Source organism: Vidua chalybeata, chromosome 11 (assembly GCF_026979565.1).
Source record: "Vidua chalybeata isolate OUT-0048 chromosome 11, bVidCha1 merged haplotype, whole genome shotgun sequence".
Lineage (NCBI taxonomy): Eukaryota > Metazoa > Chordata > Aves > Passeriformes > Viduidae > Vidua > Vidua chalybeata.
Window position 1 is genome coordinate 19,118,965 of NC_071540.1, and position 25,779 is coordinate 19,144,743.

The 25,779-nt window shown below is 60.4% G+C and overlaps 1 protein-coding gene across 3 annotated transcripts in view; it reads right to left on the reverse strand.

Moving 5' to 3' along the window:
* Positions 1-1,179: 1,179 nt before the first annotated feature.
* Positions 1,180-25,779, reverse strand: part of GSE1 (Gse1 coiled-coil protein) — a 101,063-nt gene continuing 76,463 nt past the window's right edge. The window contains exons 3-18 of one of the 3 annotated variants that reach the window (XM_053952800.1): positions 16,945-17,012; positions 16,794-16,860; positions 13,401-13,600; positions 11,807-11,988; positions 11,481-11,678; positions 11,091-11,282; positions 10,516-10,826; positions 9,827-10,151; positions 7,629-8,209; positions 6,993-7,105; positions 6,268-6,538; positions 6,042-6,164; positions 5,564-5,932; positions 4,326-4,601; positions 3,831-3,934; positions 1,180-2,143 (exon numbers count right to left, since the gene is read on the reverse strand). In XM_053952800.1, coding sequence (XP_053808775.1) covers positions 2,009-2,143; positions 3,831-3,934; positions 4,326-4,601; positions 5,564-5,932; positions 6,042-6,164; positions 6,268-6,538; positions 6,993-7,105; positions 7,629-8,209; positions 9,827-10,151; positions 10,516-10,826; positions 11,091-11,282; positions 11,481-11,678; positions 11,807-11,988; positions 13,401-13,600; positions 16,794-16,860; positions 16,945-17,012 — 3,515 coding nt within the window. In that variant the 3' untranslated portion in view covers positions 1,180-2,008. Of the gene's footprint in view, positions 2,144-3,830; positions 3,935-4,325; positions 4,602-5,563; positions 5,933-6,041; positions 6,165-6,267; positions 6,539-6,992; positions 7,106-7,628; positions 8,210-9,826; positions 10,152-10,515; positions 10,827-11,090; positions 11,283-11,480; positions 11,679-11,806; positions 11,989-13,400; positions 13,601-16,793; positions 17,013-25,779 lie in introns of all 3 variants that reach the window. The other 2 variants (XM_053952798.1, XM_053952799.1) reach the window with 2 other exon arrangements.

Below are 25,779 nucleotides of genomic sequence, written 5' to 3' on the forward strand. Positions count from 1 at the left end.
GCCAGGCTCCTCAGCACGGCGAGGGAATAAATTGCCAATGATTTTCCATCCCTGGCTTCTTCCCCCTCCCTCTGCCACGGCACACAGGAAGGGAAAGGAGCGGAGCAACGAGCGAATTTTGCCGTGTTAAAATTCCCTTCGAAGCCCGCAGTTGGCAGCGGTGAGGCCAGAGGCTGGCGAGGCAATTGGGGATTTAAAAAAGATTAAACTAATTTCTGTCACAAGGGCATTTTGCTTTTTAATCTTGCCCAGCTTTTTTTTTTTTTTTTTTTTTTATTTTTTTTTTATTTGGTGAAGCCAATGAGAGAGCAGGGAGCAGGGGGGGCGTGGGGGGGGTTAATGCTTTTCTTTGCCAGTGCAACGAGGGAATTTAAAGCAGGAAGCAGAGGTCACCTTTTCCCGGAGATGTGAGCTGGTCTCGTGGCGAATTAAAAACAATTTCTAATAAATAATTTAAAAATAACAATCAAATAAAAGGGCTCCCCCCCGGGGGAGGGGAGGTGGGGCACAAGCTGGTTTTTAGCAAGTGGCTAAAAATGGCACCAAGCCTGACCCTGGTGGCACCAGGACATCCCTGCCCGCCTGCGGGCACAGCTCCACATGGATTGTCCCCAAAGTGCCACCAAGACACCCCACAGGACCCACTCTCCCTGTGCCCAAACTGCCTGAGAGCTGCTCTGATTGTCTTGGTATTTTTGGGGGGGGGGACAAGGACGCCCCAGTGCCACCCACCCCTCAACCCTCCCCACCCTCTCCGTGCAATTCCTTGGGATTTTTCCTTTGGCAGACGGAGCCTGGGCAAGGCTCCGACACCACCCGGCACCGTGACACCCACGGCGACCCAGCTGGAGCAGAAAAAGCCCCAGAAAGCAAAGAAAAAGGGTAAAAATAAAAAACAAAGCCACAGGAGGGTGGAAGGGCTCAGCTTCTCAAGGGGACTGGTGGTGGGACAGGACCTGCCCCAGTGGAAAAGGGGATTTATTTTCCCTGGGTTTCAATTCTTTTTAAAACATTTCCATATCTTTTCTGGCCCGACCAGCAGCAGTACAAACACTAAAAGCGAGTTAATCTTTTTGCCAAAAGGAATAAAACCAAACAAACTAGAAAGAAAGTAAAAACAGGGAGGGAGAAGGAGCGGAGGGGGGAAGGGGTAAAGGAAAAAAAAAAAGCAGAAACATCTTAAAAAAAAAGGCAAGCTTTTTATAACAATAATTAAAGCAATAAAAACATACAAAACTTTGTTGTTTTTTAATATATATACACAGTACAAGGCTGAAGCACCTTTTTTCTTTTTTCTTTTTTTCCGCCTGCTCAATCCCAAAGCCGGGGTGACAAAGTGACCCCGCGCGTGTCCCTGCCCCTTCCCCGCCAACCAGGAACAAAAAGGGACCTTCAACCAGTTTATTGACTTTATTTTTTGATAGCGAAGTGCATTTCCAGGGGAAACCCCGGGCTGGGGGTGCCGTGCTGGGAGAGGGATCCGGCAGCACCCGGGGCCCCGCCGGGTTTAGTGTTGTCGGTGGAGTCTTTCATTGTCTTTTTTTTTTTTTTTTTCCTCCTTTTTTTTTTTTAGAAAAAAAAAACCAAAGAACCAACAAAAATGAGCGTTATAAAGTGTGGGTGGGTGGAGGGGGGCGCTTCAGAGCCGTGGCCCCCGGAGGAGGGGACAGGAGGGGACATGCCGGGGGCTGCTGGCCGTGGGATGGGCTCCCGGCTCCACCCGGCTCCCGTTTGCTTCATGCATGGCACATTCTCTTTTTTTTTTTTTTTTTGTTTTTTTTTTGTGTTTTCTTCCTTTTATTATTAATGATTTTGCTGTCATGGTTTGTTGTCTCTCTTTTTTTTTTTTTTTTTTGTTGTTGCTTTTTTCCGTTTGGGTTTTTTTTTTTTTTTTTTTTTAAATTTTATTTTTGTAGCTTCAAACCTCCCAGTGAAAAATATTAAATATTCAAGGTAATAAAATAGATTATTATTTCTAGACTATATGTTCGGCCTGGCCCAAGGAGCGTCACCTGGGATACCCCTTGAAATAACCCCTAGACCACTGCATTGCAGGCAAGGCAAGGCACTTCCGCAGGTGATCCAGCTCGGCTTGCAGGCGCTCCCGCTCCGACACCATCTTCTGCTTCTGGGTCCTCAGCTCCTGCGGGCAGCCAGGGAGTGGGAATGGTCAGCGGGCACCCGACAGCTCCAGGGGAGGGGAAGAGCAGGGGAATAGCGTGGGGGTGCTGCAGGGAATGGGGCAGTGCAGGGAATGGCTGCTGGGAATGGGGCAGTGCAGGGAATGGGCAGTGCAGGGAATGGCTGCTGGGAATGGACAGGGAATGGGGCAGTGCAGGGAATGGGCAGTGCAGGGAATGGGGCAGTGCAGGGAATGGGCAGTGCAGGGAATGGGGCAGTGCAGGGAATGGACAGGGAATGGGGCAGTGCAGGGAATGGGCAGTGCAGGGAATGGGCAGTGCAGGGAATGGGGCAGTGCAGGGAATGGACAGGGAATGGGGCAGTGCAGGGAATGGGGCAGTGCAGGGAATGGCTGCTGGGAATGGGGCAGTGCAGGGAATGGGCAGTGCAGGGAATGGCTGCTGGGAATGGACAGGGAATGGGGCAGTGCAGGGAATGGGCAGTGCAGGGAATGGGGCAGTGCAGGGAATGGGGCAGTGCAGGGAATGGACAGGGAATGGGCAGTGCAGGGAATGGGCAGTGCAGGGAATGGCTGCTGGGAATGGACAGGGAATGGGGCAGTGCAGGGAATGGGCAGTGCAGGGAATGGGGCAGTGCAGGGAATGGGGCAGTGCAGGGAATGGACAGGGAATGGGGCAGTGCAGGGAATGGACAGGGAATGGGGCAGTGCAGGGAATGGGCAGTGCAGGGAATGGGCAGTGCAGGGAATGGCTGCTGGGAATGGGGCAGTGCAGGGAATGGCTGCTGGGAATGGACAGGGAATGGGGCAGTGCAGGGAATGGGGCAGTGCAGGGAATGGGGCAGTGCAGGGAATGGACAGGGAATGGGCAGTGCAGGGAATGGGGCAGTGCAGGGAATGGACAGGGAATGGGCAGTGCAGGGAATGGGCAGTGCAGGGAATGGGCAGTGCAGGGAATGGACAGGGAATGGCTGCTGGGAATGGGCAGTGCAGGGAATGGGGCAGTGCAGGGAATGGCTGCTGGGAATGGGGCAGTGCAGGGAATGGCTGCTGGGAATGGACAGGGAATGGGTGCTGCTGGGAATGGCTGCTGGGAATGACTGCTGGGAATGGCTGCTGCTGGGAATGGGGCAGTGCAGGGAATGGAGCAGTGCAGGGAATGGACAGGGAATGGGCAGTGCAGGGAATGGAGCAGTGCAGGGAATGGGTGCTGCTAGGAATGGACAGGGAATGGAGCAGTGCAGGGAATGGAGCAGTGCAGGGAATGGGTGCTGCAGTGAACGGGGCAGTGCAAGGAATGGGGCAGTGCAGTGAACGGGGCAGTGCAAGGAATGGGGCAGTGCAGGGAATGGAGCAGTGCAGGGAATGGGCAGTGCAGGGAATGGGCAGTGCAGGGGATGGGCAGTGCAGGGTTTGGGATATGGCAGGGAATGGGGCAGTGCAGGGAATGGGCACCGCACAGGATGGGTGCAATGCACGGGAGGATTGGGGTGCCCAAGAACATCCCAAGAAGGTTGGGTGCTCACAGAGCCTGGTGCCCAGGGCACGACATGCCATAGGGATGGGGTGTCCAAGTGATGGGGTGCCCAGGGGATGGATGTCCAGGGGATGAGTGCCCAGGGGATGGAGTGCCCAGTGGGAAGGGCATCCAGGGGATGAGTTCCCAGGGGATGGTGCTGTCCCCACTCACCGCCATGCTGTGTGACAGCTGCTCGGCCGTCAGGCTCAGGGTGTAGTGCTGGGCCTCCAGCCGCCGGCACTGCGTCTGCAGCACCTGGCGCTCCAGGTTTTGTTCTGCAACATCCAAAGGACAAGGGCTGAGCGCCGCCTCCTTGGGCTCCTTGCACCACCCATGGAGGGTGCCAGCCCGGCTCTAGGCTCTGCCCAGCCAGCAGTGATTGCCCCCAGCATCCCAGAGCATTCCCAACCCTGGCACTGCCTGTAGGGAACCTTTAGGTCCCACTGGGAGGACACCGGGCAGCTGTGAATACACTGATTTTTCATGCAAACGTTAATTTTTGCAAAAACAACAGTGCCTGTTGCTTTCAAGCTGCTCCTGCACTTCTGGAGATTCCCCCAGTGCTTTCCCAGCCCATCCCAGCAGGAACCACTGACACCTCCCACAGGAAACTAAAGCACAAATCGGCATTTTAACCCTCCCTGCCCAACACCCTGCACCCCTTACCTTCTATATGTTCCTGGTATGCTTCAAAAATTGCCTCGATCCCTTGCCACTTGGGCCTGGGGTAATCTTCCTCCTCCTCCTCCTCTTCCTCCTCCTCCTCCTCGTCCTCGGAGGCGGAGTCCCGGGGCAGCGGGGGCAGTGGCCGGAGTGGCCCCTCGGCCGTGCCGTTGTGCGGGGCCCCGGCCAGGCGGGTGGACACCTGCAGCTCCGGGATGTTGTAGTGGATGGAGGTGTCCAGTTTGTGGTTCTGCTCCGCCGTCAGCGCCGCCGTCCCCGCTGTGGGCAGCCACAGTCAGCCCCTGCCCGCTCCCCACGGCCCCTCGAGGCATTAATTCCACCCTTCCCAGACTTTTTGTGGGCTTACAGGTGGGGTTTTATCACTCTTTGTGCGCTGGAGTAGTTTCATTTCTTTCAATCACTCAACTGAGTGAGTTTGGAGGCTTTGGAGCTGTATTATATCCCTAATTTTTAGCTTCGGCAATGAGCTCATGGGATGCTCCAGCATTGAGGTTGCCAGTGCCAAACCCTGGTGGGGGGACAAGGGGGTGATATCCCAGTACCCAACCAGCTTCCTGCATCCCTGCTTCTTTTTCTGGACATCAGGGAGAATTTCTTGACTGGCAGGGTTGTTAAACACTGGAAGGAGCTGCCCTGAGAGGTGGTGGGAGCCCCCATCCCTGGAGGGGTTCAAGGAGGGCTCGATGTGGCACTCAGTTCAGAATCTTACTCTCCTGGATTCTTAAGTACTTTAGATTTGTAAGTTAGGCCTGTAAGGAAGTTATTGTTTTGTGGTATAGTAAATTCCATATGAATCCCTCGCTAAATTGTTTTAAGTTGTCAATTAAGTTTAAATGCTGTTAAGTTTAAGTTAAGTGCTGTTGGGCCTTTAAACATAGCCTGTTGATCAAGTCCAGGCTCAGTTTAGCACAGGGATCCACTCTGAACTTGTGACTCAACACGAGGGTGTTCCATATTCCTTTTTGTCCTTACCCCTTCCTATCCTTTCGTTTCTGCCTCCTCCAGCCTCCACACAGATTACTTGGGGTTTACTTATTGACTTTGCATTTTTGTTTCCTTTTCCTCAGAGTGCTTTAACCATCTAATACACAGGACAGAGGACCTCGCCAACAAACTTTGTTGTGACACTGTTTTTACACTAAACCCGGTTTTGCTGATACTTTTGCTGGCGATTCTTCAAGTGACTTTAAAACAGTAATTCCCAACAACTTCCCCGTTACCTTTGTGCTTCTGCAGCGCCTTCTGCGTGGACTGCAGCACCGACTCGTGGAACTGGTGGGCAAACTCCTCGGCAATGAAGGGCTCCCAGGGCTTGCTCTTGCCGTTCATGCTGTGGGACAGCGGCACCGGGATGTCCTTGGGGAGGGGACCCCTGACGTAGCTGAGGATGCTCAGAGCCTTCTTCCCGGGGTGCCCGTCGCTCAGCCGGGGCTTCTCCGGCGCCGTGCCCGACTCCTTGGGCCTCGGTGGCTCCTGGGGCCTCAGCTGGTCTAACCTGGAGGCTTCTGCCACCTTCGGCGCCTCCGGCACGGAGACGGCGATGCCCACGGGTTTATCCAGGTCCAGCAGGAGCGGTGGCACTGGAGGCTCTTTGGGAAGAGGAGGAGCAGTTGGCTGCAGCCTGGACTCCGTGCACCCCTCAAGGCAAAGCTGTTGCCCCCCCAACCCAAGACCCGGGGAAGGACTTGGGGCGCTTACCAGTGCTGGGGGCACCGGGGCTGTCCCGCGGCGAGCTCTTCACCACCACGGCGGCCGGCGTGGTCTTCTGCTTCATGGCCTGGAGCATCTCCACCAGCTTCTCCTTGTCTGCGGCATGGGAAGCTGAGGTTTAGTGTAGCCTCTGCTCAGCAGAGCAAGCTCATGGCCCCAGGCAGATCCCCCGCGGCGCCCCCAAGCCCGAGCGTGCGCGGGCCATGGCTGTTACCTTTCCTCTTCTCGGCGCTGATGTGCGTGAGGTTGAAGATGGTGAGGAAGCGCTTCTTCTCCTCGAAGTTGGGGCTGTTGTTCATCTCGTCGGGGCTGTAGCGGGTGGAGAGCGGCAGGCGCGGGGAGGGCGTGCGGCGCTTGTTCTGCACCGTGGGCGGAGAGGGGCTCCGCTCCCGCAGCATCCGCCGGCGCTTGCGCCGCTTCTGGCTCAGCAGTTCCTCCTTCTGCTGCTGCGTGGTGAGGCCGAAGAGCTGCAGGAACTCCAGCTTCTGGGGCGACCAGGGGGAGAGCAGAGCAGGGTCATCCCCCATCCTCGCCTTCATCCCCATTCTCATCCCCACGCCCGCTGTCATCCTCATCTTCATTCCTATTCCCATCCTCATGCCCAGCCTCATCCCTGTTACAATCCTCATCTCCATTCCCATTCCCATCCCCATTCTCATTTCCATTCCCCATCCCCATTCTCATCCCCGTTCTCCCCATCCTCATTTTCATTCCTGTTTGTATCCCTATCCTCATCTTCATCCCACCCCCATTCCCGTTCCAATGCCCATCCTTTCTGCCATCCTCATTTCCATCCCCATCTCTAACCCCCTGGTGCCTCTGCACACATGTGGGGATGGTGGCTGCACTGGGCACTGGTGTAAAGGAGGGGCTGCTCCCTCAGGGGACAGGGAGGGGACAGGGAGGGGACAGGGAGGGGACAGGGGGTGCCCCCAGTACCTCAGAGGACGTGTCCAGCTTCAGCGGGGGCTGCTCAGCCACGCAGCGGAGATGGGCCCGCACCTCCTCCTCGTCGCTGTCGTCACAGGAGTCATCCAGGTCGTAGTAGTACCCTGGGGATGGGGAGAGGCTGGTGAGAGGCTGGGAACACCTTGGGGACCTGCTGGGACCGCGGGGAATCTTCTGGGACGCAGGGGAACCCCAGTGGGGATGGGGGTGCACCAGGGCAGGATGTCAGAGAGGAGTGATGTGGGGGGTGCAACCCAATGGAGCCCTGTCCCCTCTCCACCAGCTGTGGGACCTCAGAGGGCATCGCCCATCACTCTGGGATGAGTGGCAGGGGGTCAGTGGGGCACAGGCTGGGGACACTGTGGCAGAGCCCCCATCCCACTGGAGTGGGGACAGCAATTCCAGCCCCTCCCAGCTCTCCGTCTCCTCCTCGCCGCTATTCTCATCCCCACTCCAGCAGCCCCATCAATATTTAAAACCCTCTTATTAGCTCCAGTTCATCATTTATTCATCGGGCATGTCTGGAGCGCAGGGTTTACCAAACCCGCTCGGATGCGGGAACGCCGGCATTCCTGGGAGACCCCCGGCCAGGTCCCGGTGCCAGGGGGGAAATCCCTGGACCCTCACCTTTCTCGCGGGCCTCCCGCCGCCGGCGCTCCTCCAGGTCCAGTTTGCTGACCAGCCTGCGGTGCTGCTGCACGAACTCGTCGTAGATGTACATGGGGTCCTGGGCGCGGGGCTGGGGGGGCCGGTAGGGCGAGCTGGGCTTGGTGGTCTCGGGGAACGCGGTGGCCGGGGCTCTTTGCTGGCTCAGGATGCTCTGAGTGGACTTTTCCAGCTCAGCTAGGAAGGGGGTGTGGGTGAAGGCCCCGTGCTCCGGGGCGCCGGGCTCCCGTCCCGGGGGGTATTTCTCCAGAGCATCCCTCTTCCTCGGGCCCTCCTCCAGCTTCTCCGGGCAGAAGACCCTCTCTGCCTTCACCAGAGGGATGCCCTGGCGGCCGGGCTCGAAGGGCGCTGGGTGGCTGTGGAGGGCGTGGGGCTCGGGGAGGCGCCGGGGAGGGTCAGGGGGGTTCTCCATCAGCGAGACGGGGTTCCAGAGGGACGTGGTGACGGGGTGGTGCTGGGGTTTGGGGGAGATGAGGGGTGGGGGCCCGCCAAAGTGCTGCCCTGGCTCCCGGCTGCTCGGCTCGTGGCGGCTCGATCCCAACCTGCGGGGAGAGGAGAGCACCGGAGAGGTGAGGAGCTGGCACTGCCACCGGAGAGCTGGCAGCGCTCCAGCCCTGGGGGATTTTGGGGAGAAATGCGCCAGTTAGGAACACTCAAAGGGGTTTGTGCACGTGGGGCTGCCGCACTTGTCCCCTTCACGCCACAAACCTGAGGGGTGGGGGCAGAGTTAAGGCTGTGCATGGGCAGGTTGAGCATGGGAGTGGCTGAATCCTAGGTGCACGGGGCTGGAGACCCCAGCCCTGACCCCTGCGTGGGGACAAGCGAGCCACCAGTGCTGCCACAGCCCCGTGGCGAGGGCAGCACCCCGGCACAACCCTCCTCTGACAGCAGGAGCCGGAGCCAGCCCGTTTGCAGGATAAATATTTCATGTGCCCAAGCTGTGCATTTAACACTTTTCCGCTCCAGCGCCCCGGAGCTCCGCGCACGGAGCAGCGAGTTCAGCTCAGCGCCGCCATGGAGTCACCGCCGGCGGGGAGCACCGCCTGCCCCTCGGGATCCATCCCTCTCCCACCCCGCTGGATGCAGGAAAAGGATGGGGATGGAATATCCCCGGCTGCAGGTGTCTGGGGGTGACCTTGCTGTCTCCTCTCCCGTTTGGGGTGGGAGGAGCGGATGGGGAAGGGAGCCTGCGGCGGGCGCTTTGTGCCGCCCCGTGATCTGCTCCTTATTATCCTCGATGAGCCGCGCTAATCCCCTGGATACCCAAAAATAACAAAGGGAGCAGGCGGCAGAGCTGGCTGGATGAGCCTGCACCGCTTAAGTGCTCAGCCACGGGGGCGAGCAAGGCCCTGTCAATCAATCCGGGGGTGTGGGCACGCTCCGCTGCCCCCCCAAACTGCCCAGGCTCGGCGCAGGTGCCCCCCAAACGAGGCATCCACCGCCCAGCCCCACTGCTTGGGAGGGGGGAGCTGCAATTAGCGGTGCTGGTGGCTGGGCAGCACCTGGCCACTCGCCGCTGGCCCCCGGCCACCTCCCGGGCTCGGCGCCTGCCGCCGCGCAGATGTCGGGCACCAGGAATGCCCGGCGCTGCCAGCACAGCCGGCCTGGCTGGCACCGTGTGGCAGGAACCCGCTGGCACCGGCCAGGCACCGTGGCTTTGGCTCATGGGATGTGTGAGGGGCACGGCCGAGGGGTGGTGGATGCCTGATAGGGGGCAGAGGTGGGTAATGGGATGAGCACAGCCACAGGTTGGGGGGAAAATCCTTTAAATCATCATGTCATGGCATCATTAAAGATCATCCTATTCCACCCCCTGCCATGGACAGGGAAACCTTCCACACGACCAGATTGCTCCAAGCCCCTTCCAACCTGGCTTTGGAAACTTCCAGGGATCCAGGGGCAGCCACAGCTTCTCTGGACAACCTGTGCCAGGGCCTCCCCACCCTCACAGGGAAGAATGTCTTCCCAATATCCCATATAACCCTGCCCTCTTTGTATACAAAGACATTCCCCCTGTCCTATCACTCCTTTCCCTCGTCCAAAGTCCCTCTCCAGCTTAAGATACGGATATCCCAGCAAGCACAGCAGTGACACGGGAAAACACAGCTCAGTTTTGGGGGGAAGCTCCATCCCTGGAGCGGGGCTGGCAGCATCCCTACCTGGGGTGCTCGGGCCGGTGCTCGGGCTCGGCTTGGCTCGGGGCACGCCCTATGTCCAGGTGCTGCTCCAGCACTTGCTGCCGGAACTCCGAGACTTGGGATTGCCGATCCTCCTTCTCCTGGCGCAGCCGGCGCTGCCGGGCCAGCCACTTCTCCTCCTCGTTGGTGCGGTGGATGAGCAGCGCCGTGGCCGCGCTGCTCCCGGGCAGGGGGAACACGCTGTGGTTGGGGATGAGGCTGGGCACGGGGTGGTGGGAGCCCGGTGGCGGGTGCAGAGGGTGCTGGATGGGCTTCGGCGTGGGCAGCACCGAGTCCTTGAGTTTGTCTGCGGTGGAAAAGGGGTGATGGAGAGTCAGGGTGTGGAAGAGGGGGGGTATTTTGGGGGCAAGAGGGACCCGGAGCTGTGGGGCAGCCTCCGGTCAGAGCTCAGCTCAGGGGGCTGCCCACTCGCTGCCAGCCCAGCTGCCCGGCATGCACCGGGCACAGTGCCCGCCTGGCCCGAGTCAGATGGCACAGGCACCGCGCCGACGCTCTGAGATGCTGCAGCTGGGCTCCTGGCAAAGCAATCTGGCAGCCAGGACAGCCCATCCCCGTCCCCAGCCACCTCCCGGAGCCACCGACCCCCTCGGCTTTGCCATCTGGATGGAGGGGAGAGGGGACCAAGGCAAGCTCTGGAAGGCGGGCGTTACCTGCTCTGCTGGGCGCCAGCGGCTCCACCGGCTTGCCCCGCTCCTCGGCCGGGTGCCCCCGCAGCCCGTGCAGCTCCGCCACGGGGAGGAAGGGCCCCTCCATGGCTTTCACCATGCTCAGCTCCTTCTCCCGGGCACGCTCCCGCTGCCTCTCCAGCTCCCGTTCCCGCTCCTTTTCCCGCTCGCGCTCCAGCTCCTTCTCGCGCTCCCGCTCCCGCTCGCGCTCCTTCTCCCGCTCCCGGTCGGCTTCTCGCTCCCGCTCCTTCTCCCGCTCCCGCTCCCTCTGCCGCAGCTCCTCGTCCATCTGCAGCCTGCAGAGAAAAACCAAAAACAAAAGCACCAACCCCAAACATCCCCCTTGGAGCACCCCTAAAATCAACCCTGTCAGCATCCCCTGGAACACCCTTGAACCTCCAGAGAACCCCCAAACGGCTCCTGGGCACCTGCCAGCACCCTCTGCAGCACTCCCAAAACCCTAGTCACCTGCCAGCATTCCTAGAGCATCCCAAAACCACCCCTGGTGCTCTGTCAGCATCCTTTGGAGCGCCCCATCCATCCCCCCCACCATCCCGTACCTCTCGGCGGCGAGGCTGGAGATGCGCTCGGACTGCAGGGCGGAGAGGGAGGAGTGGGAGAGCTCGGGGGGGTACCGGACCCCCGAGAGGTGCAGGTGCATGGCCGAGGGGTGCAGGGGTGGCAGCGAGCCCGGCGCTGGCAGCGGGTAGAAGGGGGACCTCAGTGCTGACAGGCAGTATGACTCATCCATCCTGGGGAGACAGGGATGCTCAGACGGGCAAAGAACCCCCCAGTTCCCCTGCCAGGAGCCAGATGGGGGCTTGCCTTCTACTGGGAGAAAGGGATGGAGAGCCCCAAAATGCCCCCAGCGGATCATGATCCCACCTCCCAGTGCCCCAAAGCGCATCCAGTGGGATCTCCCAGGGATCCCAAGGCTGGGAGGTGCCCACCTGAAGGCAGGATGAGGGAAGGGGTGATGTGTCAGGTAGCTGGGGTGGTAGTAGGCGGCGGCAGTGGCGGGGTCGAGGCCGAGGGGCGGCAGGGAGGACATGCGGAGATCCTCGGCCGTGTGGTAGGGACGGAAGCTCCGCAGGTAATCCTCGGTCACCGCGCTGGGAGGCACCACGTGGTGGACCGGCCGCTGCAGGCTGGGGGGCAAGGAGATGGTCACCATCCCTCCCTGTCCCCCGGGGGGAGATGTCACCTCCCCCAGATGGGAGCTCGCGGGGGACACCCTCATCCCGCGACCGCTCCCGTCCACTGCGAGCAGACTCACTTGAGAGGAGGGAAGCGGGAGTCCTGGACCACGGAGCTGGGGGGCAGCCCGAAGGAGTAGGGTGTCCCCAAGAGGTGGGAGGGGACAGTGGGACCCCCTGCCTTCTCCTGCGTCAGCGGGGGCTCTGAGATGAGGCGCTCGCGGCCGGCGCTGCTGCTGCTGCCTCGTGACCCTGCTTCCTGCTGCAAGGCAAAGGGGCAGGAAAGCCAAGATGGGCATTAGGGGACAGCAGGGCATGGGGAAATCCCTGCTGTGGCCCCACCCCAAAACCCTCTGTAGGTGCCCAGCGTGCCCTGGCTGGCACCAGTACCCAGGGAAGGATTCATCCACCAGGGCATCTCCTGCATCCAGGCTTTGGAAAGGCAGATGGAAGGGTGGGAGGGTCTGAGAGGCTGCACCGGCGGGGCCCCAGTGGGAAAGGAGGTGCTGAAGCCGGGGCAGAGCTGAGGGCAAGACACCCATTACCTGCCTGGAGATTTATGGCTGCTTTGTTCTCCTGAGCTATTAATCATCCGGGGAGGAGTGACACGGCCGGGGGAAATCCAGCTGGCCTTTGATAAGGGCCATAACCCAGGGGTCAGCCCACAATCCCCCCGGCACCCCCCGGCATCAGCACCCTCCCACACAGGGCCTCAGCCGCTTTCCATCAGCTTCCACCCCTGGTGTCAGCACAAAGGTCACTCCCTCCAGCTGGGGGTCACTCCCTCTAGCAAGGGGGAACAACGTAGGGTGACAAGACACCCCACAGGATTTGACAATTAGTGGGGCTACCCCCCCAGCAAGGCAAGCTTCGGTTTAAAATTTGTTATTTCTCATCGCACCTTGTCCATTTAGCAGCTCAGGAGGAGGAGGATGGTGGCACCCACAGCATCCTCCACCCCAGCATCCCTCCCCACCCTATCCCATCCCATCCCATCCCATCCCATCCCATCCCATCCCATCCCATCCCATCCCATCCCATCCCATCCCATCCCTCCAGGGCAGGGCCAGCCCCAAGGTCACCACAAAGGGTGTGGTGGCCTGCACAGAGCTCACTGTGCGTGCCAGGCTCTGCTCTAATTACCTCCCGGCTGGGGCACCGCTCTGCCAGACATCACCACGCTCCATTAACCCCCACACCAGGGGGGACACGGGGGGGACACGGGGCTGGGGAGCACCCCGACACCCCACGCACCCCTCCGAGCTCCCGGGGACCACGGTTCCATTTATTTCCCCCCCCCCTCACCCCCAGCGTTTCTCATCCCCTACCCTCGTCTCTCTTTGTGTTTAATTAGTCTTTCCAAGTGGCATAATCCCCCCGGGAATCTGCTTGTAGCATGCGGAGGAGAGGAGAGCCACTAACGATGCTTCTTAATTAGCTGCTCTCCCCCCCCCCCCCCCCAACCCCTCCTCCTCCTCCTTCCTTGCCCTCCCCTCCGGATGGCAGCCCGGGGATGATGGCAGCAGGGGGACGATGGCAGCCCCGGTGACAACGCCAGCTCGGGGACACAGCAGGGAGGGGAAGGGACCAAATGTGGGCAGCCCAGTGATCCCTCAGTACCCCACACCCTCCATCCTTCAGGGGGGCCCGGGCAGCCCCCAGACACAGCCATACCTGTCTGCCCTCGCTCCTCCAGACCCCGTTGACCGTCTTGGTGGGGGCGATGGTGACGACGGGCGGCGTGCTGGGCACGCTGTGCCCCCCCGGGGGCACGATGATGGGGCCCATGGGGCCACGCTTGGGCGTGCTGGCGGGGGAGCTGTGGTTGGTGGCCGGTGAGGACACCGGGGACGACTCGCTGCTCAGTGAGGACCCTGGAATTCAATCAGAAATGGAAAGAAGTTAGGAGAACAGCAGTTAAACCACCCTCTGAAGGAGCTGGAGCCATCCCTGACAGGATGCCTCACTGCAGGGAGCAGGGGTGGGCCACTGGGATGCACTCAGGGTGTTCAGCATCCTGCCAGACTCTCAAACTGGAGGAGGTCCCCCATCCTCCCATCCCAGAAGTTTCCAGTGCTGCTAAAGGCTCCACCCGGCACGGTGGGATGGGGCAGCCTCTTGCTCCCACCTAACAGGGACTGGCAAACCCCCAGTCCCACAGAGCCCCTTGGCACAAGTGACACTGATGTGATGCCAGCCCCAGACGGCCACATCTTCCCAAGGCAAACCCAGAGACTCCTTAATCCAGCTGCAGGAGCTGTCAAGGACAGGCCCTGGCCTCTGGAGACACGGGGATGAAGGAGTGACTCCCTGAAACCCTTGGGCAAAGCTTTGGTTTCATTTGCACAATACATCTGCACTTTAACTTATCCCCACCCCAGGGATGCTGGCCGTATTTCCAAAGGGAAAATAAAAATGGAGTGAAAGTGGAGAACAGGAAAAGCAGAGAAATACAAATTCCACATTAACGGGGGCACACGGAGCCTGGTGTCTGCTCCACGGAACACTTCCCATTCCTCAAACCCATCTGGGCAGCCTGGGGGGCTCTGAAACCCCAAACTCTGCTCCCTCCATCCCACAGTCTGGGCCAGAGGGAGATTCCAACGTCAGTGGCTGGAGAGTGAGGAGTGGGCTGTGCTCACAGGGTGAGGTGGCAGCGATGCTCCCAGGCAGTGAGCAGGGCACGGAGAGAGTCCTGAGCGTGCAGGGTGTCTCATCACCTTTCCCAGCGTGCAGGGCCTCTCCCCTGAGCGTGTCCCGTGGGCACGGCAGCCACTCCCAGAGCGTGCCAGCCGCTCCTCACCCTGCACCCCGCCTCATCCCCTTGCCCTCTCCTCAGGCCACACAACACCAGGAGGGAGCCAGGGAATGCCGGGGGGAAGCAGGAGCATCCCCGGGCAGCGGGAGGGCTGCAGGGTGGGAAGGAAGCTCCACAAGGACGCTCTGTGGGAAGGATGCTCAGCGGAGCAGAGGCCAAGCGGAGCATCCCGCTGCCGGCCGCCCTCCCTGATTAATTCTTCCCGAGTCGCTCCGAATCGCTTTCATTTGAAGAGCAGCAAGGCTGGGGGAAGGAGAAAGGCTGTCCCCGACAAAGGAGGCCGATTTGACACCCACTGAAGTCTATCTTGTCAGCGCAAGGCCAACAACAATTAGCAGCCTAATCCCCTCTGAGCTGGGAAGCCATTACTCACCACGCGATAGCGTTAACAATCAATACCATCACAATGAGCCCGGCAATTAATGAAGCTAAAGTCTTACTTCAGAACCTTAATTCTCGCTGTGTGGCTTTAAACGGGAGGGTTTGTGATCGTTATAATTAACTGGTGGTATTCAGCCAGGAGTTAGTCAATGAAACTAATCTGGATTGGAGATGACAAGAGGCACAGTGTGATGGTGTCACCTTTGTTTTCTGACCTCCCGCTTCCCCGCTCGGCGATAGCAGATTAGCAGCCCGGGCTGACAGGCAAATGTAATTAACAGCTGAGACCCTGACGGAGAACTGGGAAAAAAGAAGGGAAGGAGGGGTGGAATAAAACCCACCCTGCGGACAGCCCCGGGCTGGACAAGAGGCAGCAGCCCCCGGGCAGGCGGTGGCTTTGTGGGGCTTTGCTGGGAAGGGGTCAGTCAGGATGAGCCTTGGCAGTTTGGGATGCTGTGGAGCAGCAGGATATCCCTAGGGATGTGCCAGCACACCTGTGAGCCCATAAAGCTGGAAAAAAAACAGTGATCCTGCATGGATCCGGCATCTGCCACGGCAGAGGGAAGTGGAGTGGGCATCTCCCTTTGTGGGAAGTGGGTGAGGGTTTCAGGGAAAAGCAATTTGTTTCCTGGTGCTAAAAACCACAGCAAGGAGAAAAACACCCTTCCCAACACACACCCAAACCCACACGGATCAAAAACCTCTGAGACAGGCCACTTGAGGCACCCAAATGGGCAAGGGAGGGGTTTTTTGCAAACAAACTATGCAGGTGTTAAGGGGAAATCCAAAGGGAATGTGGCTGCTTCTCTCCAGTGCCACAAAATCCATGCCCAAACCTGCTGCTGTCCCTTGGGATGGGCTGAGCAGCACGGGGAGGGCACAAGCTGTGGGGTGCAAGGGGGAAAAAAAAGCAAAATAATTCCCCAAACTCAATCAATCGCTGTGAAGGAAGCAGATGGGTTCCAGAGGAAGCAGCTGGGAAAAACCAGGAGCTTCCAGTGAGGATGAAGCATCACCAAGACCTGGTTCCCTCAGAGTTGCAGGGACCTGGTATCCCCACACGTTTCCTTAGGAGCAGCTGATGCTTCAGGTCATGGCTGTGCCAGAGATTTTTGGGCTGCAAGGAGGGTCTTGTAGATGGGATTTTCCAAAAAGAGCCCTGCGAAAGGGGTCTGGGGAAAAGGATTGTGCCAAAGGGGCCTTTAAAAAAGGGTCTTCCAAAAAGACTTCGCAAAAAACATCTTGCGATGGGGTTGGGTGTCTTTTGCAGGGATCAAAGTGCCCAGGCAGTGGGCAATGATCCAAGGGGAGCACCCACTGATGCAAACAGCAGGGACAGAGACTATTTCATCCCAAATTAAAGATACCAGCAGTCTCCTGGAAACACTTCCCAGCCTGGGGACTGGCTGCCTCCTCATCTGGGTGTGGAAGCCCTGGCAATTCCCCCCTGTCCCACACTCCCTGTGGCAGGGGGGACCTCGGGGTGCTCTAGAAGCAGATTACACCCCACAACCAAACAGAGAGAGGGGGGTGCGGTGGAGGATGCGGGCGACAAGGGCTGGGCACCCCCCTGGGGCCGTTCAGTTGGGAAATTTGGCCAGGGAAGTAGAAAGTTTGGGGAACCTCTGGAAAAACCAGCGTGATGGGGAGGCAGCAGGGCTGGTCCCTGCCACGCCGTGCTCTCCCAGGGTACAGTGAGCAAATACAGCACTCGGATTACTCCGGAAGAATTGAATTCCCGAACTGCCCCCTTGAGACACGGCGCCAGGAAAAGGCATTAGCTGGGGAAATGGCAGGAAAACACCGGCTCCAGCTCCTGGGAAAGGCACCAGCGTTTGTCACCGCCCTGCCCCTGCCCCTGTCCCCACCTCTGGGCTCCTCGGCTTGCTTGGCGAGCTTGCGGAGGGCGGCGGCGAAGCTGGAGGAAGGTGCTGCCTGGACGGACAAAGTGCTGCTGGCGGCGGGGCTGCCATTGGGAACGATGGAGCCGTTCAGGGGGGACGGGGTCAGGGGGCTCACGGTGGCGGTGGTGCGGGTGGCCGTGGAGAGCATTCCTAGGGACGGCGACTTCGGCTCATGGCTCATGCCTGCGAACCAGAGAGAGGGGGGTTAGACACGTGGAGACAGGATCCTCAACCTCCCCCCAGGAGCTGGGATCACCAGCTGCTTTCCTTTAGTTCATCATCCCACCCCAAAATGCACCCCGAGCTCAGGCAATGGCAGGGGGAGAGCGTGTCCCAGCATTCCACAGTCCCACTGAACCCCTGGATAATGGAGCAGGAGGGCTCAGCAGAGCTCTGCAGGGTGTTCTGGGGGACTTCAGCATCCTGATGCAGGTGGTGGGGAGAGGCGCAGTCCCCTGACTTCCATGGTGCTGCCAAAACCCAAAGCACCACTGCTGCACCCCTTATTGCCACTACTGCACCCCCAAATCCAGCTACTGCACACTCAAATCCCCACCACTGTACCCCTAAATCCACAATATTGCAATCCTTGGATTCCCAGCGCTGCACCCCCAAATTCCCACTGCTGCATCCCTGAATTAACAATATTTCATCCCTGGGTCTTCAGCACTGCACACTCAAATCCCCAGTAACACATCCCTGGATCCCCAGAACTGCACCCTTAAATCCCCACCACTGCACCCCCCAAAACCCCAATACTGCATGCCCAAATCCCCAGCACTGCACCCCCAGCTCCCCACACTGCCCCTTCAAATCCTCATGCCCCAAATCCCCACCACTGCACCCTGAAGTACCGAGGTCCTAAAGGGCACAGTGACCCCAAAAGTGAGGCTCAGGTGCTGAGCAGGAGGGTGCAGCCCTCCCCGAGCCCCCCCCAGCTGTCACACCAATTGCTCCAGGGCTCTCCACCTCCCAAAACAGCAACTGCTGATGTCAGGGCCCTTAAAATAGACTTCACCCAGCAGCTTCATTAACACCAGCCTAAAATTAGCCCGGCTCCCAGGTGGGCAGGAGGATGGTGGGGGGGGGGGGTCTTGGGGCAGCCCCCAACTCCCAGCAGGCCTGGAGGCAGCTCGAGGCATTGAACACCTGGAGCATGCACTGCACAGGGTGGATGGAGCATCCCCGGAGCATCCCGTGGCAGCGGATGGCCAGGGAGCCACGGGCGCCGCGGGGGCACGGGGGGCACTCAGCGTTGATTAATCTTTGCCCCCCCGGCCCCAGGAGAGGCGGCCGGCGCGGCGGCGCGCTCCCCTCTGCCCTCATTATACAAGCATTTATTAACTCCGGTGCTCTCAGCCATTGACTGCCGCCTTGTCGACACGCTCGGCTCATGTAAATTCATTACCAGAACAGCTGGGAAGCCAACCCGCCACGCCAGCCTGGCCCCGGCACCCCCAGGCTCTGCGCTGGCACCCCCGGGCTCTGCTCCAGCCCCGGGTGAGGGCTCGGTGCCCCCCCCCCCCCCCCGAGAGCGAGGCACCGGGATCTGCCTGCAGCACCAGGCGCCCACGCACCATCCAAAGGGGACACGGCACTCCAGGCACAGCCTGCAGCTCCCATGCACCTCCTGAGCATTGCCCCACATCCACCAGGCACTGCCCCACATTCCCCGGGCACTGCCTGGCATCCCCTGGGCACAGCCCTGCATCCCCCAGGCACTGCCCCACATCCACCAGGCACAATCCTGCATCCCCAGGCACTGCCTGGCATCCCCTTGGCACAGCCCTGCATCCCCCAGGCACTGCCCCACATCCACCAGGCACAATCCTGCATCCCCAGGCCCTGCCCCACATCCACCAGGCACAATCCTGCATCCCCAGGCCCTGCCCCACATCCACCAGGCACAGCCCTGCATCCCCAGGCACTGCCTGGCATCCCCTTGGCACAGCCCTCCATCCTCCCAGCACTGCCCCACAGCCTCCAGGCACAGCCCCAAACACTTCCCAGTGCCCCCCAGTTCCTCCCCACCTATTAACCCCAACATGACCCCCACTTCCAGCCCCAGCCAGGCCTGGAGACGTTTTTCCAACCATCAGCAGGGATCAGCAGGCTGGCACACGGGCGCGGGGCTGGCGGCAGGGCATCACCCGTGTGATGCTCAGCTGATCCCCGCGGCCCCAAACGCCTCCCGGCCAACTGCTGATCCCAGTGGGATTTGCCAGGCGAGCACAGGGCAGCCGGGAGCGGGAGAGTGGCTGCGGCAGCGTGCGGGGAGCTCGCCTGCCCCCCGGGCTGAGCTGTGCCGCTGCCCCAAACCAGTTCTGCCGCTCCCTCCCGGTGATAAAATCGGCGCCTCCGCCCCGGCTGGGGCCCGAGCAGCGCCGCTCACCCGCCGTGCCCCGCCGGCGCTGGCGTCCGTCTGTCCGGGCGTCCCTGGGCTGCTCTGCGGGACAGCTGCCAGCTGGGGAAACTGAGGCACGGAGAGCTGGCGGGGCGGGAGCATCCACACAGGGATGGGACGGGATGTGGGGCTGCCACGCTGCGTCCCCCCATCCCTCCGGCATCCCATCGCCGGCACGGCGTGGGTGCCACTCACCCCTGCGGGTGGCTGGGGACGCCGCGACGCCCCACGGTGAGGTGGGGCCCCCCCAGCTCTGCCCCTCCCCGGCTGCTCCTCTCAGCAGGCAGATCCGTGCGGAAAAACAGGTCAAGTTTGGAGCCTGGAGCAGCCCGGGGTCACGGCAGCGGTTGCCTCACCAGGGCGGGGAGATGAACCCCAAAACGGGACAGGCTGTCCCTCCACTGTCCCCAGCCCTGTGTGGGTACAGGGCTGGCACTCCCATGTACCCCTCCCTGGGAAACCGATGCCTGAAACCCCACACACACCAAGGCACGGGGGGGGCCTCAGGACACCTGGGTCCCCCGCTGAGGCCCACAAGGGGGAGGTTGGGGAGCAGGCGATGTGTCACCCTGTCCCCGTCCCTCCCACAGCATGTGCCCGGGCACAGCAGTACAGGGAGTGTCTGGCATTCCCGGTGCCCGCTGGCTGCCTGCCCGCGGGAGCAGGCGGAGGAGGAGGAGCGGGGATGGCAGGGTCACTGCCACGCTCCCCCTCACCCTTCCCGCAGCGCCGCACACGGCACCCGCCACGGGGCTGGCATCTCCGGCGGCACAGGAGCCCGCAGCCCTGACTCCCGGAGCGGCGCTCCCGCCCCCCCCACCCCCGGAGCCCCCGCATCCCCGGCTCAGGGCTGGGAGCCGGGAGCTGGGAGCGTGCCATGTTCTCTCCATCTGCTCCTGATGATGCTGGCGGGTTTTTTGGCAGCGGGAGCCTCCTCCGGCAGCGAGAGCAGAACCAGTCTGGCTGCCTGGTGGGGCTGGAGACAAATAAAACCCCTTGGCAGCCGCTGCGGGCAGGCAGGAGCGGGCAGCGAGGGGCAGGGACGGGCTCCCAGTGCCCTGAAATCCCTGGGCACGGGGTACCGCTGTGGGGAAACGGGAAGTGGGCAGGTTTAGCACCTTGGCTCCCGGCTGCCCCCTTCCCAGCACCTTGAAAGGCCTCTAATGAGCGTGGAGTGCCCTTGGGAGCAGATTGCCATTGAACTCGACCTGCACCAGCCGCCCGCTCTTACAGCAGCTATTTTGAGCTGCCGGGCTCCCAAGTGCTGGAACTAATAATTTATTACCAAATACGATCAGGCAGCAGCTCCAGCCCCTGGCAAATGGAGCGGAAAAAAACCCAGTGCGGCGGGAAGCCGAGGGAGTGGGGAGAGAGACGAGCATCCTGCATCCTCCTCCTCCTCCCCCGGGATGGATCCGCACCCACCCCGCAGCACCGCAGCTGGGACGGAGCCCACTTGGCCAAGCCCTCTGGAAGGCTCCACCACGCTCACTGCTGATGGTCCCCCAAGGGATTTGGGGTGCTGAGGTCCCCCCTCAGCCTTTCCCCCCTCTCTCAGCGCCTCCGCTCCCGCTCCGGAGCCGCATCCAGCTGCACGCTCCAAGCAGGAACAGCTGCTCTGCATGGATTTTCAATGCTAATGGCCTCGCATTGTCAGTCCCCCTTCCCTCTGCCTGAACGCAGCGGGCAGAGCCCCAGGACGGAGGGCAGGGGGCCAGGGCCAGCGCGTGCCACACGCCCTGCCACCCCCTCGGGCAGGGGACAGGCAGGGGACAGGCAGAGGTGACAGGCAGGGGACAGGCAGGGGTGACAGGCAGGGGACAGGCAGAGGTGACCAGCTCCTCTCCCGGTGATGCCCTGCCGAGCCGCCGCACGTTTCCCACCCCTCATTAGAGCAGCTCTGCCGCCGCGCCTCCAACATGCTCCATTAATTAATTAATTGATCGATCCGAGCCTGTGCTCCTGCCCTCTCTCCCTACTTCCCAGCACACAGCTGAAACGAGGGGAGGTGGCCCGGGCTTGGCGTCCCCAAGTGTCCCCAGGCGCAGAGAGATGCAGGCACAGCCTCTGTCCAAATTTAGGGTGCTCATGGTAGAACCCAGGGCCCATCCTGGGAACAGCCCCCCCCCCCCATCCCCCTGGAGGGTTCCCCATGGTGAGGAGCACCTTGGGTGGGATTTGGGGCTCCCCGTGGAGCCTGGCACAGCACCGAGCACCCAGCACTATTATCGGCCTGGGCCTCCATCGATCACTCCTCCACGGACCATTGATCTGGCAAACGACAACAAGCAAACTAATAAGAGCTCGTTTGGAGGGCGCAGCGCAGGGGATGGAGCGATGCCGGGTGGTTTCTCTCCCTTCCCAACCTCCCCGTGCCCAGCCAAGCAGCCCTGGGAGCCTTTTCAGCCCTCAGGAAATCGAGCCAGGGAAAGATTTACTTTAAAGCAACTTTCTCCCCTGTTCCTGCCCTGTTTTGAAGCTGGGAGCTTGGAAGATCAACACCCTGTGCCCCAAGGGTGCTGCTGGGCCCTGAACTCCCCTCTGCAGCTTCAGGGTTGGGTTTGGCAGCTCCTGTTGGCTCCTGATGCCCAGATCCAAGTGCCAGCTCCCTGCTGAGGATCCCTCTGCTTTGGGGGAAGTGGGGTACAGCCCTCACCCCTTCACACCGGTGTCTTCTGGGGCTCAGTGGCTTTGTGGGGCACGGGGCACTCCATGGGGCTGCCAGCCATTGCCTGGGAGAGACTGGGCACTGCACCTGGGATGCTGGGAATTGCCTGGAGGAGATTTGGGAATTGCCTGGGAGAGACTGGGCACTGCACCTGGGATGCTGGGAATTGCCTGGAGGAGATTTGGGAATTGCACTGGGATGCTGGGCATGGTCTGAGAGGGAGCCGGGCACTGCCCTGCTGGGCACCTAAGGGCCCTGCCAGGCATTGTTTGGTGCTGCCGGGCACAGCACGGTGGCATTAAACGGTGCCACTGGGCACTGCCCAGTGCCACCGAGCCTTGCACGGCGGCGCTGGGCATTCCACAGTGCCGCTGGGCATTCCCAGATGCCACAGGGCACTGCACGGCGGCACCGGGCATTCCACAGAGCCGTTGGGCAACACCTGGGCCGGAGCCAGGCACCGCGAGGTGCTGCCAAAACTTACCAGCCACGGCACAGCCCGAGAGCGGGCACTGCTGGCACACCCAGGCTGCCCTCCCATGCCCACACGCCCGTGCCCCATGTCCCCACGTCCCCGGGCTGGCACAGGCGTGCAGCAGCAGCAGTGCATTGTTTTGGGCGCAGGATCCCTTGCCCAGCAGATGGCAGGTATAACAAAGCAGCTTGCTGCGGCCAAGCCAATTATTTATCTAATTATGATTTACCACTTAACCACATGATCTTTCTGCAGAGTTGTAGGCAATTAAAACCGGGGTGATTATGTGGATTATGCAAATCGGCTGGAGCCGAGCGAATAAAATTGGAGATTAGAGTTTCACGCAGGCTGGATCTTGCATGGGGCAAGTCCTGGAGGGGCAGGGGCAGGGCAGGGGCCTGCAGAGAGGGGCAGGGGGCTGCAGGCAGGGTGGGAGGCCAGGACTCAGCCAAGGGAAGGGGCTGCAGGACACAGTTGGGAAGTGCCAGGACAAGGTGAGCAGATGCCTCGTGCCACCCCCCCTTGCAGCACTGGGGCCACAGCCAAAAACTGCCCCCATCACGGGGTGGGTGCCCTGCTGCTGGTGGGTGACTCTGCTGGCACCAGGGACTCCCCAGCATCCGCCCCCGCTGCACCCCAAAAAGCTGAGATGGGTTCCACAGCGCAGCCCCCATCCCTTACCCCATCCACGGGGCAGCTCATGCCTGGCATCAGAGGCAATTAATACCAAGTACTAATAACAGGTACTAATACCAGGTATTAATAACAAGTACTAATAACGGGCATTAATAACCAGTATTAATAAGGAGCATTAATAACGCCGCCTGGCAGATTACGCCGCCCGCCCCGCTTGATATGAGATTTATGGATGGCGCAAAGTCCGGAAATACAGGAGTATTAATGGTAATTCCTCGTGTCCTAGCAAAGGTCACAGGCAATCTCCATCAATCCCGCTGCAGAGTGGGGGGCCTGGGCAGGATGGGGGGGTCCAGGCAGGATGGGGGTCCCCCCTTCACCCCCAGGATCCCCCAGCAGTTTCTGGTGGTGCAGATGGCCCAGCACGGGCCAGAGCGAAGGTTTTACCTCGGGATAGGAAATTATCCCTGGCAAACAGAGAATTTGCTGTGTGGATTTTCATTTTCCCAATACCAGCGCCATCTGCTCCCGACCGGGGCCCCACGTTTTGAGCTATGAGGTGTTGTGGAGGTCTTGGGAAGACTTTGGATTTCTCCAAGCCTGGGAGCACCTGCAGTGTCACCAGGGCCGCCTTGATGGGTGCTTCCCTTTTCATGGAGGACCAGAAAAAAAAAAAAAGAGGAAGGTTTGAAGGAGCAGAGATGTCCCCGGAGCCAGACTCTCCTGGGGATGGGGACACACTGCCAGCACTGGTGGGACAGATCCAGCACGCTCCTCATGGCAAGGAAGATCAACCAAAACCCCAGCAAGGGGAGCAAGCCTCTCTTCTCTTCCCATGCCGGGATTTAGGGTGATTAATACCAGTGATCCCATGTGCCAGTGCTGGGAAGGCCGGCCCGTGCCCCCATGAGCAGCATCTTTCCTTTCTGCCTACAGTAATCCTCAGCCTTTCGAGCAAATTATTAAAATTCACTTATATTTAATCTGCCTGCTGGAATTAATTGAATTTTTACGCTTGGCAAATGTCAGTGGGTGCACGCTGCCTCCCAACGGGGACCCGGCTGCAGGTGCAGCGGGCACAGCCCGCGGCTCTCACCCCTCCCCAGGGATAAATCCCACCCTGGAGCAGGGGACAGGGTGCCCACGGGCCCCACTGCCAGGATGCCAGCACCTCCCAGCTCTGCAGGAATGCTCAGTGACACCAGGCATGCATCCCCCAAACCTCCCTGTGGAGGGAAGCTCCCCAGATCCCATGGGATTCCCACCGTGGTGGCTTCGGAGGGGACACTGGGAGCCCCTCTCTCCCTTTCCCACACCAGCGCCGGAGATGCCAGCGCCCTGCCTGGCATTGTAGTCGCCCTCCGGGTGATGAGAGCCTTCCTCCCTTCCCCATCCTCCTCCTCGCAAATTGCCAAAGCATCTAATTTGCCCGCTGGGAAGGCCGAGGGAAAAGAGCCTCTATTTTGCCGGTAATAAGCCCTCCAGACAAAGGCGGGATGAGCCATTCAGCGCCGGGAAGGGGGAAGGGTCCGGCCCCACGCCGGAGCGGTGCCAGGGGCTCGGGGAAGCCAGAGATTCCCTCCCTGTCGGGGGGACACACACACACAGCGTGGGACACTCCCCCCAGGACGAGCCCGGGATGATCCCGAGCTCCTGGATGGCCGCTGGCATGGGACACACGGCGCTGGGGACGCTCCGGCCCTGCGAACTGACAGCAAATCCCAAACCCAGGTGGCCTCACTCGCTGTCGCCCCCGGGAACAGCGCCGTCCCCTGCTCGGGGATGCTCCTCTCCCCACCCACCGCGATGGAGAAGTTCATGGGCGACCGTGGAGCTCACGGGCGGCAGGAGCCACGGGGGGACCCCGGGCCCCGGCGGGCAACTTCCAAACTTGACTGGCGCTTGCCCCCCTCCACCGCCCGTCCGGGATTATCATAAATTAAGACGTAATTACTCCATGGAAATTTACAGCACAAAGCTGCGGCGCTAACAAGTGTGTTTGGCGGCACCGGGGGGGAGATACAAAGCGCTATTGTCTGGCAGGCGCCAAAAAAGCTGCTCTGCCCCCAAACCCACACATCCCGGGGACAGGGATGAGGGTGGGGACGGCGATGGAGCCACGCCGGGGCGGCAGCGCAGGGAACCACGTTTGTTTGACACGGAGCTCCAAAAAGGAGGGTCCCAGCAGGGAGGGCTGGGTGAGGGTGGGTGAAGGCTGCCCAGGGTGATGGGTGCCCTCCAAGCAGGTGCCACGGCTCTGCTCCCCAACAAAGGCATCTCCTTTATTCCCTCAGATAACTCACAGCTCCCAGCCATGGGTGCTGCACCCAGCAAAACGCCACCTCTAACCCCTTCTGCCCAACTCCAGCACGCACGGGGTTAAAATGAAACCCCCTAGGGACCTGGAAGGGGGGGGACACATGGGGAACCAGTGCCAGCGCTGGTGTGCGTCCCCCCTCCCCGTGCTGCCACATTCCCCCAGCTGTCACACGCATTAAAAAATAATAATCATCAACGTGGCAAAAAAAAAATAAATAAAAACAACAAAACCAACCAACAACCGAACCCAACAAAACAGTGCGAAAATATTCAGGCGGCTAAAACAAATCCAGCAATAAAGGAGCTGGGATCCTCGGAAAGCTGGCTGTGCAATTAAGCAGTTTTCTGCTGTACGCCGATAATCACCTAATTATACTATTAATGACAGTTCAACCTGCTCTGAAATAAAAGGACATTCTTCCATAACAGGATGCCAGCTGTTTGTTAC